This window comes from Sylvia atricapilla, chromosome 20 (genome assembly GCF_009819655.1).
Source record: "Sylvia atricapilla isolate bSylAtr1 chromosome 20, bSylAtr1.pri, whole genome shotgun sequence".
Lineage (NCBI taxonomy): Eukaryota > Metazoa > Chordata > Aves > Passeriformes > Sylviidae > Sylvia > Sylvia atricapilla.
Genome location: NC_089159.1, coordinates 7,586,988 through 7,602,997, shown reverse-complemented (window position 1 = coordinate 7,602,997; position 16,010 = coordinate 7,586,988). Strand labels below are relative to the sequence as shown.

General features: G+C 46.1%; 2 protein-coding genes across 3 annotated transcripts in view; one reads left to right on the top strand and one right to left on the bottom strand.

Moving 5' to 3' along the window:
- The window catches only part of PIGL (phosphatidylinositol glycan anchor biosynthesis class L), a 51,987-nt gene extending 41,182 nt beyond the window's left edge, over positions 1–10,805 (bottom strand). Inside the window, 3 exon segments of the mRNA XM_066333450.1 lie at positions 7,425–7,524; positions 10,508–10,647; positions 10,649–10,805. Of these exon segments, the coding sequence (XP_066189547.1) occupies positions 7,425–7,524; positions 10,508–10,647; positions 10,649–10,749 (341 nt within the window). The 5' untranslated portion in view covers positions 10,750–10,805.
- A 1,769-nt stretch (positions 10,806–12,574) lies between these two features.
- NCOR1 (nuclear receptor corepressor 1) overlaps positions 12,575–16,010 on the top strand; it is a 55,315-nt gene continuing 51,879 nt past the window's right edge. For both annotated transcript variants that reach the window (XM_066333437.1, XM_066333436.1), the window contains exon 1: positions 12,575–12,696. The gene's annotated coding sequence lies outside the window, so the exon portion shown is untranslated. The remainder of the gene's footprint in view (positions 12,697–16,010) is intronic.

Sequence of the window (16,010 nt, the reverse complement as noted above, 5' to 3'; positions counted from 1 at the left end):
GCTGCATCTTCACGGGTGAACTCCACAAAAGCTTCTGTTCCACCTTGGAAACGAGGAAGACAAAAGTCTGAGTTCCCACAGACTTACTACTAACATTGGTCAGGGTTAGAAACATGGTGATGGAAAAAGACCATCTTATTCATCATATCTGCTCCCTGAGGGTTAGGAGTTGTATATGCTTTTTTTATTGACACAAACAAGCTTTAAGTTCTATTGTCTTGCAGAGGAAGAGAAGGCTGAACTCAGTTCTGGCTCACACATCATCTGCAATTCCAGCCAAATCCCAGCCACACAACTTTTATTACTGGGAGGATGTCAGAGGCAAAAGACACAGCTGGAAACTCAGATCCCAGACTGAGCTTTGCTGTGCTGGCAGGGAGACAAACCAGTTTTTGATTTGTATGTAAACAGAGCCAAATCTGGATTGGAAGGTCATTAAGAGAAAACACATTTTACACAACACCCATTGTACAGTTCCCTTTCCAACTTTCCCCATACCAACTTTTTTTTTTTTTTTTTTTTTAAACAAGGCTTTGTCTTCTCTTGTTGACTCTTTCAGTGACAATTCCTGGGCGTGCTGAAGTCAATGGCGAAACCCCACTGGAATTGATGGAACTGAAATTCTTTAGATTGGATCCCAAAGAGTAGTTTGCCCAAGAGAGATTGCAAATCCCTTCCTCTGCTTTCCAATACAGTAATTAGCAGCAGAAAATGCAATTCCGTTGCAGATGCAAAGGATGACGTTTCCAAAGCATTTCACAGCCACAGATCTCACAGATTCACTTTAACTGAGGCCCTGACATTTTCTACTGCAGCAACAATTAAAGTAAGATTATGAGAATCCACAAAGAAACCACACAGTTCCTGTGATCAAGGCGTTAACGCCCGATCCATTATTGTGAGAAGGCTTTTAAGAGCATTCCCAGCAGAAATAGGAATATATTTTCCCTGAGTAAGCTTGGAGGAATGCAGAGATTCAAAAGCTTAAGCAGAATCCCTGCTAGATTTTTTTTGGTTTGTTCCTCCTTTTTGATTAACTTGCTGTGATTATTTGATGTAATTGTTACTCTTTAAGGGTAAGAGTTAAGCATTTCTCTGAAAAAAGACCTGTGTCTGCCTATAATTAACAGCTGCAGGTTCAAATGAGGGACCAACAGAGGTGTTGCAGGGCTATCAAAGCAGGGAACCTTCAGAAGCAAAATGAAAGTGCCTGTCAGTCTCCATCAGCTCCTTAGGGTCAGTGTTGGCAAAACACACTGAATTGTTCCACGGGTAACCAGCAAAATAAAGAGGTTGTTGTAGTTTGCTGTGCTTAAAAGGGGACTCATGGGTATAACTGTCGAAAATAGCTTTAATCTAAAGACTGTATCTTTCTATAGCTTCCTGGAACTACGAAGAAAGTCCACTCAAAATGTTTTAACAGGAAATCAGCAAACCCAAAGACACTTCCTTCTGCTTGGACACAAGTGTTCTAGTGACAGAATGGCTCCCAGCCAGGAAATCTGTGTTCCCAGGAGACAGCAAAGCTGGGACAAGAACCATCTGCAAACCCAGGATGGCTCCTTGGAGCTTTCTTTGCTCTGAAGATGATGCCTGTCTTTAATGCATGCGGAGGACTTTCAAGAATCATTCATGAAAGAATAGTAAAAGGCAGTTCTGAATGAACGAAGAAGAAAAGAAAGAAAAAAATCCTTCTAATGGATTTTCCTATTCTCCTGCATGTCCCTGTCTTCAGCCCCAGACTCCTGAAATGCAGCCATTATGCACAGTTTTTATTTCTTTTCTTACCATAAGCTTAGCAATGCTGATGGTTTTTAAGTCAAATCAAACTTTCATCAGCTTCAGGGGATGGCTGGGATCCCTCTTCTCATCTTTCATGTTTTGAGATCAGTATTTCATCGTTTTTATTCTGCTAAAATCATCTTGAGAAGTAAAAGTATACATTTCAATGCAGAGTATTTTGATTTGATTTCCATAAACCATTTGGTCCTCTAGCTGTACTCCTTCATTTCCCCCTGCATTTATTCTGAGCCCTTGGCTTCTCTGGCCAGGCTCTTGCCCTCAGCCAGTCCCTGCTGTGATTTCAGCGGTGTGCTGTGGCAGGTCTCTGTTGACATCTGAGGGAGAATCCCTGAGTGTTTCCCAAGGTACCACTGCTCACTGCCCTGCTGAGGGAATCCTGCAGGGGATGTGGCCCTCTGGCACTGAAAGGATCTTTTTCCCCTTCCCCCTTGGTGGACAGTGAGGAAGGTCCTTTTGCTGGAAAGCTGAGGAAGGACCTGGTTCATGGCAGCCCCAGGGAAAAGAAAGGGCAGATTTCCTTACTGACAAAAATATCTAATTTAGGACAAAATAGCTAAAGCTAACTTAGTGCAATACAAGGCTTTGTTTCAGAAAGCAGCTTTCCTGGAGGGCTGTGAGATAGCTCAACCCCCAGAAGAATTTCCTCTTAAATTATTGCATAGAACAACACTTATAAAAGCAGATGCCTGAAGGCAGACTTTGATATAATCCTTTTTATAAAGTGTTCTGAGGTCCTAAAATGCCAGCAGGAACTGCCAAGTGGGAAAGCATTTTGAAAAAATGATCTTTTTAGAAATGTAAATAAAAATAGGTGGCCAAATCTTTTATTGTCTTCTCAGAAAGAAAACAATTTAGATTTCCAGAATTACACTAAACAGAAATGAAATTTGGCTACAGATTGATAAATATCAAGATCTCCACCTGACTGACAAAGTGCCTTCTTGTCATGATAAAGCTTGTTAGTGTTCAGGATGATTTTGAGTCTTTTTGGCTGATTCAAGGGGTGTAGGTTGATTTCCCTGCAATACACACTGAGCATGTGCTCAATTTACATGTCAGATTTCTGCTCCCATAGATGTCGTTCTTAATTACAGAAAATTCTGAAAAGAAAAAAAAAGGCCTTTACAGCATTACTGGGATAAGGAAGATTAAGAAAATCCCATCACTCATTCCTGAAATATGCAGCTCTTCCAGAATAAAGCATGGCAGCAATTTTAATCAGCACAGAAATCAGCTTTTTAGAATTAGCAATAAAATAAAATGTCAAACTATGATACCACAGGGAACTTAGGAAGACAAAATGTAATTCATTACCACAATTACTCCAGCAGAATTAAAACTATTAACTACTGATCCCAAAATATGAAATACTAGAACAGGAAAGAAGAAATATTAGTGAATAATATCACCTTTGTGATAGAAACACATAATAAATAAGATAAACACATTTTTTAGAATGCCACAGCTCTGTGCACTCAGCACCCACATTCCCATCAATAAACCCAAGGACAGCAAATCCAAACTGGATCAATGGGATGGACTTAATGACTGGGCTTCTAAATTCTAATGAAAAGGCTCAGATTTCCAGTGATATAGTTTGCTCTCTGAAGGGCCTGAGTGTTTTTGTCTCTTTGTGATCACCACAACCAGACACACACACTATTTACTTAAGGATATATTTTTCCCATGACCCTACAGCCTCATTTTTCTGTCATGGAGAGGTCATGGAAGGAAGTTTGTTAGAAGTTAAATATGAGGAAGTGCAATAAAGCCTATTCATCTTATAGGAGGAAAAAATGAGTCCAATAGCACAGAATTATTACATAAAAGATATAAAAAAATTATTTTGAGCCTCTCTGCAGCCTCATAAAAATAGCCTGTGATAGTGCATGGGCAGATGTCTCCTGTGTAGTGTCTGATCAGAGCCCTTTTGGACTTCAGTGAAATAATAACAATAAAAAAGCAAAGGGAGTGCAATTTCCATGGAGACTTGGAAAGAGATGTAACATTGTTTGCCGTAAGCATCTGACTGTGAATGGAAAATTTTCCAGTTTACACAGATCTCAGCTATTATTTTCTTTGCAGTGCAAACTTGGGCCAAATATTTTCTGTCATATTAAAGATGCAAATAGCCAGTTTTACTTTCTGTCCAGAACAACTGTGCACAAAAGCTTCAGAATCCACAGTAAAACATGAGATATTTGTCTTTCCATGAACCCAAAACACACATTAGAAAAGAAGAATCATTTGGGCTTCCTTTCATCTGCTTCTCTTCAGAAAGTGAAGGCAGCTCAGAAATCATCTCCTGTTTATGTGGAATGTTTCAGACTAATAGACAGCCAGATGTGCCCACTGGCAGATGTGCCCACTGTAAATGGGATCTTAAGTCACAGGAAACTCTACTGTTGAAGCAAATAAGATTATAAAAAATAAAAAATAAGATGATAAAAATATACCAAAAGCGCGGAGTTTACAGTAACATTTATATAATTAATGAAGTGACTTTCATCTTTCAGAACTCACTCTCTTGCTACTCCTCCCTTTACCCAGCAGCAGGAACAATTGTGACAGTCCAGAAATTAACTTTGAACAACACAAGCCCAAGTTCTGAGCTGGGCTGCTCCAAGTGTTAAGCCTTGTGTGGGAATGGTAACAGAAGTGGATTGTGAAACTTTTCTCCCCTCAATGCAGCTGGTTGGTGTAGTGTGGGAGCTGTGATAACGACATGGCAGCTCAGGGGACACCTCTGCAAATCTGGTGCCTGACCTGTCACTAGTTGGAAGAATCCAGAGCTCAAATCTAAATTAAGTCTGGAACAAGTGTGCAAGCACAGACATTCCTGCTCTTCCCACTCCTGGACATGTTCCATATAGCAAAGAACTTTTCTGCAGGAAATTCATAGGGATCTCAGATCTCTAGGGCTGAAATGTGGGTACAGCTTGGGGCCATATTTCTGCAGATTTGAGTTGCCTTTAAGTGAGACAACAAACACAAAGGCAACATCAAACACAGCTCCTGAGGGATCCAGCAGAGCAGTTGTGTGATAGAGACTGAACTGGTCCTGCTGGGAATCCTGGATCTACTTGAGAGAGGCATTGTTTAAGGCAAGGCACTGCTTAAGCAGGATTTGGTCTTTAGCACAGATTTCACCATTGGCTGACTGAAGCTTTCTCCTCACAAGTTCACACACAGTCCCAAATGTCATGTTGATTTTATACCTGCCTGCCCAGCAATGACAGAGCAATCACCTGGCTTTGCAGATCTATCCCCCCTTCTGCATCTTGCAAATTCTACTCACTCACTTGTAGATCACACAAAGACAGAGGAAGCAGCATGACTCAGCTCCACACTACAATGGCTGGAGCAGATCCAGACCTTGCAATCCTTTGGGCTTTCCTTACCAAAACACAAAGCTGCAGCTTGGCTAATGTAAAGCATGCAGTGTTTGTGTAAGCAATGGGAGATGGGCAGCAGGCCAGCAGCTCTCCCAGAGCAATGTGCTCCTTTACATCGATGGCAAATTATCTTCTGAAGAGTTCAGTAAAGAACAAAAGAGCCAAAGGGCTCTGATCTTAAAATGTTAAGGAGCAGCAGCCTCCTGAGCTGTATTCTGCAGGCACGAATTTACATTGAAATCTAGTGGTAAATAATGAATTACTTTAGCAAGTTCCACATAATACAACACCAGCAAATATTTTTGTATAACCTGTAAATTATGTAAGCCTTAAGAGACAGGAAAACTATTGACTTTAGAGAATCCAAGAACTTCGAGTAAGTTTCAAGAACCTCAAGTCCTAGTGTTTTGTCTAAACCACTGGAAAAGAGTATCTAAAAATCAGCTGCACTAAAAATTCAGTGTGGTCTAGAAATTAACCCTGATCCTCTACCATTCTGCTAACACCTGATCCACAGATGTTTTTCATAAAGAGCGTGCACATGGTGAGTTATGGCACAGTAAATAATGCACTGTAAACACACTTCACTTTGCTGTGTAAACAAGCTCGGAGCAAAATTCATCAAGAACTTCACTTCATTTACTCCCTGAATGCACAACAAAGTTGAAGGATTTGATGGTTATCTCACAGCAATCTACCTCAGAGATAAAGACCTCAAATCTAAACCTGTTTCTTGGAACAGTGATGCACATTCCAGCCCAGCTCTGGGCAATGGGATGGCTCTGTCATTTCAGGCACTGCCTTCACAGGGGGGGAAATCAGACATCAGGACAGAAATGTGTGCAATAACAATAAAGTAAGAAAGAGGCATCAGCCAAGAGATCTCTCTGAAATGGCCTTTACCTTTCAAAGATTGACTTACAACCAGCAGCTCCCTGGGCTGTGTGTGTGGGGTGACTGGGCAGCATCAGAACTTGCATCACTCACCAGCCAACCTCACATTGCTTTAGAGGATAAAAGGCCAAGTGGCTTCAGGGCTCTGTTAACGTCAGAAGATGGTTCATTGAGCAGACTCTGTGCTTAGCAAAGCTGAGCAGCTTTTTCCTTATTCCTCCCCAGAATGTTTTGGGCATTGTCATATGCTTGTACTACAAAACTTGCAGTTACCCAAAGCCAGTTCATGAGAAGTGAACGGAAACATGTCTTTTCATTCCAAAGGAAAAACAACTTCTATGCTGTTTTCCTCAGCAAGCCGAAAACTTGGAGAGAAACCTAAAGCTAAAAAAAGCAAAGAACTCAAAAAGATTCATATTCTGGACTGTGGTTTCTGTTGCCTTAGCTCAAGGGAAAATATGGTCATGGGAAAAGGGCCTGCCTGGAGCCAGATTTTTTTGCAACTCCGACTCTTCTAGCTGGAGTGGCTTTAAATCAATATGTTGCTATTATTTCTTCATAAACACAAATATTCTTTATGAGCTGTGTGATAGCTGTTTACAAATGAAACAACCACTTGTATCATGTTTCCTAGCAATCAGTGTCTCATTCAGATCTTACACACAGACAGCGATTGGACAATTTGAGAGGCTTTTACAACATCAGTTCCAAGTTTCATTGATTCAAAGCGTTAAATCACCCTCCCAGAAGAGAGTTCCTGCACAGAGAAGTGTCAGCTTTGTCACCCACCTCTGCAGCTACACACAGCTAAAGAAAACAACACCTTAGAAAAACGAATCTTGCATGGCTTAATTTTGAAGAATTTCAGTCATGTTATTGTGGACCGTCTTTAGTACTGCAGTTCACTTTTGTCTTTAGCCAGGACTAAACCAGATTGTAAATATAATAGAATTCCACACTAACCCTGCAAAGACCACCTACAGACAAACCTGCCCCAGGCCATTCAGAGGATTTCTGTCTGCCTCACACTGCAACAAGTTGTTCTACAACCAAATGAGATCATGCTGCCCAGACACACCGTGCCAGACCCCAGCAAGTGTTTTAGCATTATTCTAAATGCTGTATGAACAGAGCTTCACCTAGGAATTGTGCTCCCCATCATGCAAAAGAATTGTCTTTTTGACAGAGAAGAGTTAAAACATCTAAATTTGCCTTGCTTGAGATTCCTCAAGGCTTTTTAGAATGGCACAGTCAGCTCTCCTGAAGGTTAAAATAAACTTCAACCCCCTTTAAAACTGCAGTGGAATTCTACTGGAAAGGAAAACCAGTTACCTGTGATCAATGACTGTGACATCAGAAGCAGGAATGCCCAGGACACAACAACTCTGCTCCAGCTCTTTCCTACGGATCTCTCCTTGATTGTAATAATTTCCTGAAAACAGCAAACACAGCAACAGCATCTTAACTCAGTTTAGGTTCACATCAAGGGGTCCAAACAGTTCAGTATCTTCTTCCTTCTTCCATTCACAAAGGAAATTAAGGCAGAACTGATATGGCAAGATTGCAAAAACTTACAGAGGCAAAAGAAGATAGAAAACCTAATCAAGATAAAGACAATTGGGAAAAGTTGTAACGGAGATCAACAACTAACAGGGAAATGGGATTCATTATCTTAAAACATTGCCTCCTTCTTCACTGAATTATTTTCTTCTCATCTTGCCTTGACATTCCCTTATTTTTTCTTGGCATCAGCCATGCAAAGTCCCTGCCAGAGCTGTGATGCCCCTTCCAGAACGCTGCTCTATGCAGGGCAATACTTGCAACTCAATTTTGAAGCAATAAAATGAAAAAAAAAAATACAGTTGAGTATTAATGTGTGATTCAAGTCTGTAGTCAGCTGTCTTGAATTACACTAGAACTTTTTATTGTTGTGGGTGTGAGTCATCTAAATGTAGCATTTCTCTGGAGCAGTGCTGCAATCTGAGCCATCACTAGCCAGCTTTGTAAAATCTTCAAAGAAGGAAGGAGTAACTAGAAAAAGAAAAAGCCTCTTCCCACAGCCTGTGACTGAATGACTTTGGGAGACTGACAGTGACTGACTGTGGGATGAACCTTGGATGGCAAGTTCCAGCTCCAGCAGAATGAACTGAAGTGTGGAATGACTGAATGAGTACAGGAGGGTTCATTTCAGACAGATTTTTACCTGGCCATTACCAACACAGAGCTGGAAGGTAACAGCTTTTGCTGCAGTGCAGTGGCACAACAGACTGCAGGTGATGCTTTATCCAAACAGTCCCACTGCTCTCAAAATACCTGACTTCTGCTGAACTCAAAAGAAACAGCTCCACAGCTGCAGAAATGTGTCAGGACATCAGGAATATGTCAATGCTCACATGAAAAAATGGGCAGCTGTTGAGAGCAAAACCAGCTGAATAGCTGCTGCTTCTGCTGGACCTCATCCATGGAGCACTCACAATATAGAGCCAGTTACTACAAAGAGCAAAGCACATTTAGACTGAGTTATTAATTCAATCTAAGATTATTCAGCGTGTCAAAGTCTGATTTCTTTTTCCCAGCGCTGTAATTCTAACTCATTTCTAAGTCAAATTGATTGATAACTGAAAACTCCAAGCACAATGGGTTTTAAGTAATGATTTTGTCTCAGTGTTAACAATTTGCAGTGCCTTTGATCAACTCACTTGTCATCATCAATCACTCAAACAATGAGAGGATGAACCATGTGAATCACTCACAAGACTAATCAGATGCTTTTAAAATAAAAATCTCTTAGCTCATAAAGGTGCTCTCCCCTACAATTCCTCACAAGTGAGAAAGTACCTAGAAGGAAATATCAAACACCCTGAATGTATCATGCCACTGAATCAGGAGTAAAGAGAAAATTCAACAAAATAAACAGAAACATAACATTTCTTTAGCAAGTCCTCTACAGCAGCAGTGTATTAGTCCCCAAAACTGAAATAGGAGTAGCACTTTTATCTCCCCACATCTGTGGAGAAGCCAAATGGGATGCACAGACTTCTGTCCCTCAGCAGAGACAATGAAAGCTCTGCACTGAATCTTGAATGGGAGGTGCAGAGCCATCAGCGAAGCCACCAAACCACTGGACTTCAATAGTTTAACCCCTGCCTTCTCACCTGGATGGTGTGGCAGGACAGAAAGCTTTGGAAATGACAGAAATGTGGGCAGGGAACTGGCTGGAGCTGCCAAAGGCACGGGAGGCTCTTTCCCAAAGCTAAGCAGCCTTCAGTGTAAGAATTCTGGTACTGCAATTTGGTCTGAAAGATCAGTTCAAATGAGGTTGTTTTTTATGCACAGAAACCTGAACAATGGAATAACTGCTCAGGTGTCAGTTGTGCAGAACAATCTGGAGCTTTAGCAGATCACGAGAACACAGAAGTGTCATTTGCTGTGAGAAGTTCTTGTTCTGGGCAAACAGTGGAGCCTGTAAGACTCTTTCCACTCTATTCAGCCCCTGCAAGGCCTCAGCAGCAGTGCTGCTTCCAGTTTGTCATCACTGCCCTTCCAAAAACTACATGAACCAAAGGAAGAGTCCAAAGGAGAGTGATGAGAATGATTAGAGGTTTAGAAAACATGATCTATGAGGGAAGACTGCAAGTAATCAGGTTGTTTAGTCTGGAGAAGATAAGGCAGAGGAGGCAGATAACAGTCCTAAAATATGTAAGAGGCTGTTACAAAGGGATACTCTGATTTCTGTGTTCCTGTCAGGCACGAAAAAAATAAACAAACAAGCTTAAATTACACCAGTGACTCAGGAAAAAGTGATTTGAGGGAAAGCTAAAGCAGCACTGACACAGACCGCACAGGCTGAGGCGGCTCCCCGGACATCCTGAAGAACAAACATTTGTCTGCAGCAAATGAAGACACAGCGATGCTGCCCCCGGGTCAACTGATGGGCAGCACGGCCTCGCATTCCCTTCCGGGCTATCGTTCCATGATCGGATTGCAACGCAAGTGCTATTTTTAGATGTGCTACAGTGAGTTTTTACAGTGATGCAGTTTGCTGTATCGCGACATTAAAACCGGACCATCCAAACAAGCCTTCTGCAAGAAGACAGAATGACCAGGAGATGCCAAAAGGTCGTGCTGAACAGCACCTCTGGCAGCCCACTGACACTGCCACGCGGTCTGAAAGTGCCTCATTGTTGCAATATGAACACCATCCCCTCGGTTCCGTCACGACACGCTCTTGTAAAGGAGAGGGGAGGCGAGGGAAGGGGAAGGGCGGACCCTGGCCGCACCGTGCCTCAGTTTCCCCACAGCCGGGGATCTTCCCCCGCGCGAGGCCACGCAGGCGGGGAGCCGTCACGGCGGCCTTTCCCGCGCCCCGGGATGGCGGGGGAAGGTGTGTGGGCGCGTGGGTGGTCCCCGCTCACCTGCGGAGCAGCAGAGCACGGCGGGGGCGGCCCCGGCGCTGCGCAGGCCGAGCAGGGCGGGGGCGAAGAACATGGCCTCGTCATCGGGGTGCGCCGTCACCAGCAGCGCGCGCTCGCCCCGCGCGCACACCGCGGGGCCCCGCGCGGCCCCGGCGCAGGCGGCGCGCGCCCCCGAGCAGCAGCAGCAGCGGCAGCAGCAGCAGCGCCGCCGGCGTCCCCCAGCACCACGGGCCCGCTGCCATGGCGACCGCCCCGCGCCGCCGCCGCGCCGCCGGGAAACGCCGGCCCCGGCACCAAGGTTCCGGCGAACGAAAGGGTCCCACCCCCTCGATCCCTCACGGCCCTCCCGTTCCCGCCTCGGGGCGGGGCCGCTCCGCCGCTGCCGCGGAAACGGGGCCCCGGGATGTGCCGCTCCGCCGCTCCCGGGAAACGTGGCCCGCTGCTGCTGCCCCAGCGCCGCCCGTGGGGAGCAGGACCCTGCCCTGGCCGGGCCTGGCGGGAGAGCGGAGGGTGTGCATGGGACACGGGCTGTGCCCCTGGGTGAAAACCGTATCGCCCTGACCCTGCCGGTACCTCAGTGGTGATTAATAGAGACAAAAGCCGAGCTTTTCGGCGTGTGGTACCTTTTATCTCTGCTGTGGAAGAGACCTGGGTTAAGGGGAAGCTCAAAAGCGGGGAGGAGGAACTTATTCTTCAGACACGTTCTGTGGCTGCAGATGGGGGAAAGTTTTGGATATGGTCTAGAAGTGAAGTCAGCCACTGGAGAAAGCTGCAGAGCAGAAGGAGACAGGAAGCGTTAATATAAACATGAAACAGTCAATCAGATGCACCATGGTTTGGACACTTTGCTTTTCCAAACAGGCAATATGGAAGACAAGTGCGTAGAGCAACGCTGGAGTGTGGGAGCTGGGTGGGTTTAAAGCATAAAAAGTGAGTATGATTTAGAAGAGTTCTGAGGAACAGCTCAGAATTCACCAGGCATGTGCCCGTCCGGTCCTCCCTGGCTCTTATTTGGACACCTTTAATTTCCAAATTATTCCAAGCGGGAGTCATTGGCTTATGTTGGGATTAAAGACTGCCAACATCAGCCTGGAGATGTGCCGTGTCACCATAGCATGGCACTTTTAACCACTGTAAGAACACAGCCCTTGGTACAACACGTGTTTCCTGAGTGATCCTGTTGGCCACAGGGTGAGCCCCAGCTTTTTTAGTCTGAACCAGTAATTGTGTGGGCACCCATCCTGCAAATGCGGGCACGACTTCTCCATTTAATGGAAATTGTGACAATGAGGTAATCTAATCTTGCTTAATCCTGTATCTTCCCCATAGTGAACCTGATTAGAGATTAATTTGTGGGTTTAGCACATCCTGAGTTACACATTTGCACGTACGACGCCGTGCAGATTTGAAACTCCTGAGAATGCAGGGAACCAGTTACACACTCCTCATTCCGGGGGAAGAATGAACAGACATTTAACGAGATTTAAACCTCTCTCACATTTTCGGAAGTCATTCATGGCCGGGGCACGGGCCCGACCTCGGGGGCAGCGCGGGAAGCACCGCGGAGCGGGCGGAAAGAGCCCAGCGGGACCGGACGGGCTTCGGGCGATGCTCCGTGTGGGGCTCCTGAGGCCGCCTTCATCGGCACGGCCGCGGCCAGGGCCCCTTATAGGTTATTATCAATTTACATCGCTCCGGCGGGGGCCGGCGGCGCTCTGCGGCTCCTTGGCGCTCCCAGCCCGCGGCCGAACCGCTGGAGCCCCTCACGGAGCCGGCCCCGTTCGCCTCATGGCGGCCGCGCCCCCCCCGGCCCTCAGCGGGAGGGGGAAGGAGCCCCTCCCCGCCGCACCGGCCAGGGTCCTGGAAGGGCCATAGCACTCCTCCCTCCCACCGCCGCGCTCTCCGCTGGATTCTCTCGGCCTGTTGCGGTCCGTGCATCACCACACATCAGCACGGTCTGAGGAAGGGGAGAGCCACAGTGGCCGGTGAAAGGTCCCGAGCCGCGGCTCTGAGGGTTGTTCGGTATCTGGCAGGACCTGGCGGGAGGGGGCGGAGCGCGCGGGGCCGGGGGAGGGGAGGCAAGATGGCGGCGGCGGCGGCGCTGAGGGTGAGGTGAGACGCCGCGCCCGCCCAGCCCCGCCGGGAGCCGCCGGCACCCGCCGCCCGGGCCGCCCCCGCGCCGCGCCTCGGTAAGCGCGGGGAGCCCGGCGGGACGGCGCAGGGGGCAGCGGGCTGAGCTCCTCCGCTGTGAGCAGGAGGAGGGGGAGGAGGGGGAAGAGGCGGGGGCCCGGCCATCCCGTCCTCCTCCCTCCTCACGGGGACGGAGCCCTGTGGTCTCCGGGGGCGAGGGCGCTGGAGCCGGGAGGGCCCGTGGGGCAGCGGCCGGGGGTGCCGGCAGTGGGCGGATCAGGGCCGGGGGTGCCCGGTGCCCGCGGGGCTGTCCCCCCATTGAGGCTGAGGGTGCGCGGGGGGATGGCGGGGCGCGGAGCGGTGGCCTTCGCCGGGAAGTTTTTGCAGAAATCCCAGAGCATCTCTGTGCTGGGTGCTCATCCTTGCGCTGTGGGCAGGAGACGTGCAAGTTTAAAAAAAAAAAAAAATTAAAAAGAGGGTGAGTTCTTCAGAATTGTCCCCTTGGAGGCCCGGCCAGGAGAGCGGTAGTTCCTGAGGATGTGCCGCGGCCGCAGCTCCGTGTCGGGGCAGCATCGCGGCCGCTGTCAGTGCCGGGGAGTTGTTGCTGATGCTGACGCTGAATTATTCATATGGGACCTGTAAACATCCCCGCTTCTGTCATCTCCGGGCTGCTGCAGGGCACAATGGAAGTGACTTTTGCTAGAATTATTCTGACTTGATGGTAAAGAACTTCGTGCTTGCTGATTTTTTTTTTCTGTGCTTAGAAGAGCTGTGTGTATCGAGTTGGTTGCAATTAGGCAAGATTCGAGGTGGATGTATGAACCACCAGGTTAGGCTGAAGTAACCAAGTAGATCTTGTGAACAATCTGTTGTCCAAGACCTGCTTCTTAATGTTTCATAGATATGGTCTTAACAAGCCTGTTACCTTTTCATTGGTAAATATTGGTGTAACCTAGGACAACTTATTACAGTGAGGATGTCTAGTCTTGAAGACTTGATTTGTGTGGCAGTGTTCTTTTTTTTAGGTACAGCACTACAGTTATAAACTCTTTGAGCTCAGATAGGGATTTTTATCCTAGGCAGGATGCTTTCACTGTTAAAAACCAGTGCAATTATAACAAAAACTGGTGGTGGTGAGTGGGGTGGCACAGTGTAAGTGCCTGAAGAAGTGGACACAGTTATGCCACTGCACACAAGGACCGTGCAGCTCTGCTGCAGTTTTGCACTGGAGTTTTTATTCCACAGAATGTTGTTATTCCAGATTAACTAAACAACCTTGACATTTGGAAAGGAAGTCTGGAATATTTGAAGTGGATTTCTAGTTAGCTGAAATGTGGTTCTCTTGTGCTGGGGGATGAGAGACCTTCGTGCTTAGCCCAGGGATTCAAAAGTTCAGGGGAAAGAAGCCAACTGCAGTGACCCTTTTTTGCGAAAGCGTGGTTAATTTTTTCTTTACGTCGCTTTTCTTTGTGATATGGTATGGGCTGCTGAGGAGAGAGAGCTCTTTTGTGATTTGTGTGCAGGGTGATTTGTGTGTTTGAAATGCGCTGCTCGATGTTGGTCACTGAAATACCTCAACTTGCTGAAATGTGGGAAGGAGCAGCGTTTTGGAATCTTCTAAGAGTTGTGATGTGTTTTTTTCAACATGTGGAGAGGATGTTACAAGTGTTTGCTTCCACAAGAGCTGCTTCCCTCTAGCTTGTTAATCATTGCAGCCATCAATTAAAAGTAACTCTCCAGACTGAAATTACATGCACAGAATCAGAATATATTCATTTTGCTACACTGTGCTGCTGCTGTTTTGTTTTGAATACACTTTGTCTCCTACAACCACTCATTTGAGTTGCTCTTTTGGGGCAGACACATTTTCCACTGTGATCTAAAAGGATCCACAAAGCTGTCTCATAAACTGTGGTATAAGTAGGGACAGACCCTAAAGCTCCTTTCCAATTCCCCCCTTAAGTCCCTTTCCACACTCCTGGTGCTCCTCTGGCTGCATCCTCTGAGTTGTTTCATTTCTCAGTTGTAGCATGAATGAGAGATGCTCGCAGGGAGGGGAAGCTGCCTCTGCTTCAGCTGGTGGTAAATGCATGAAAGCAATTGAAAAAAATCTTCTGTAGTAGAGAACAATATTTCTTATAAACAAGAAATTTATACTCTTTCAAAGCTCTCTGCAAAAGTTCTGGTGAAATGTTTTATTCCTCTATATGGCCTTTGCCTACAAAAGGATTTTAATGAGGGTTTTCTTGCCTGATTGAAAATACTGTTGAGAGTTCTGGTGTGTGTAGTGACTTAGATGGAAGATCTTAGCAATTGTTGAGGCTGGAAGGAGTCTATTCCTCGTGCAGGTGCAGTGCAGCACAGAACAATCTCAAGAACAGACCTGTAACCAGACAGTGGTTTCATAATGCAAACAAACGTTTCCTGGATGCCAGGCTTGAGCTCTTCAAGTCATTTATGTTCTTTAGTCAAATCTGAATCAGTGTTTCAATGCTGGGTTATTAACTGAACGTGGTGCCTTCCCTCCTTACTGTAACTGGTCCAGATAAAAATTCTGACCTCTGCAGCACTGCTGTCTGTAAATATTTACTTTGTGATACTTCTAAATTATGCAAATAGCCAGGACAGTGCTGAATGTATCTTCCATTTCAGTGTGTCTCTCATTCAGTGATTCTCCCTCTAGGAATGAACTTCTGTGAGGTTCTGTTTCCCTTCCCTGCTCCTTCAGGGCTCTCCCACCAGCTGGTAAGTCACAGCCTGGGCCTGCTGGGGCTCTGCTCAGTGACTTGTGTGGCACAGAGGGCTCAGTCTTGCCTTGGAGCTCTGTTTCTTCCCAGTGTCCTAAGAGATATTCCCACATCTAAACCACTCATGATGTTGCCTCTCCCAGACTGATTTGATGGACCTTCTTCTTTTCTTGAGGCTCCAGGTAGACATTGGTCTATGTGGTTTTGAAGTCAGCAGCTTAACCTGCTTAGGATTGCAAAGGTTATTGCAAAAATTTAAGATACTCTCTTGTTATAAAGATGCATCAGCCCTCTCTGAAAAATCCTATTTGTAACTTCCAGCAGTAAAAAAAAAAGTAGAAATAAATGTTTTATACAGACAGATTGCTTGGACAGACTATTGGCCAGGACTTAAAAATTCTGTGCATGTTGAGTGACTGCTCTTGGGTAAAACTGAAAATGAAAATACAGTCACAAAGGTGTCGAGGAAGAGGACACCTGTAAGTGAAAGGGGATGCTGTTAAGTGTCAAATATGCTTTAATGCCTCTGGTGTCACGAACTTGCTTGTGCCTGGTGCTGCAGGGAAAGGACATTTGGGTAATTCCCTTTTATGTCCTCCCCATGTCAGAGGGCTCTTGTCCTGTGG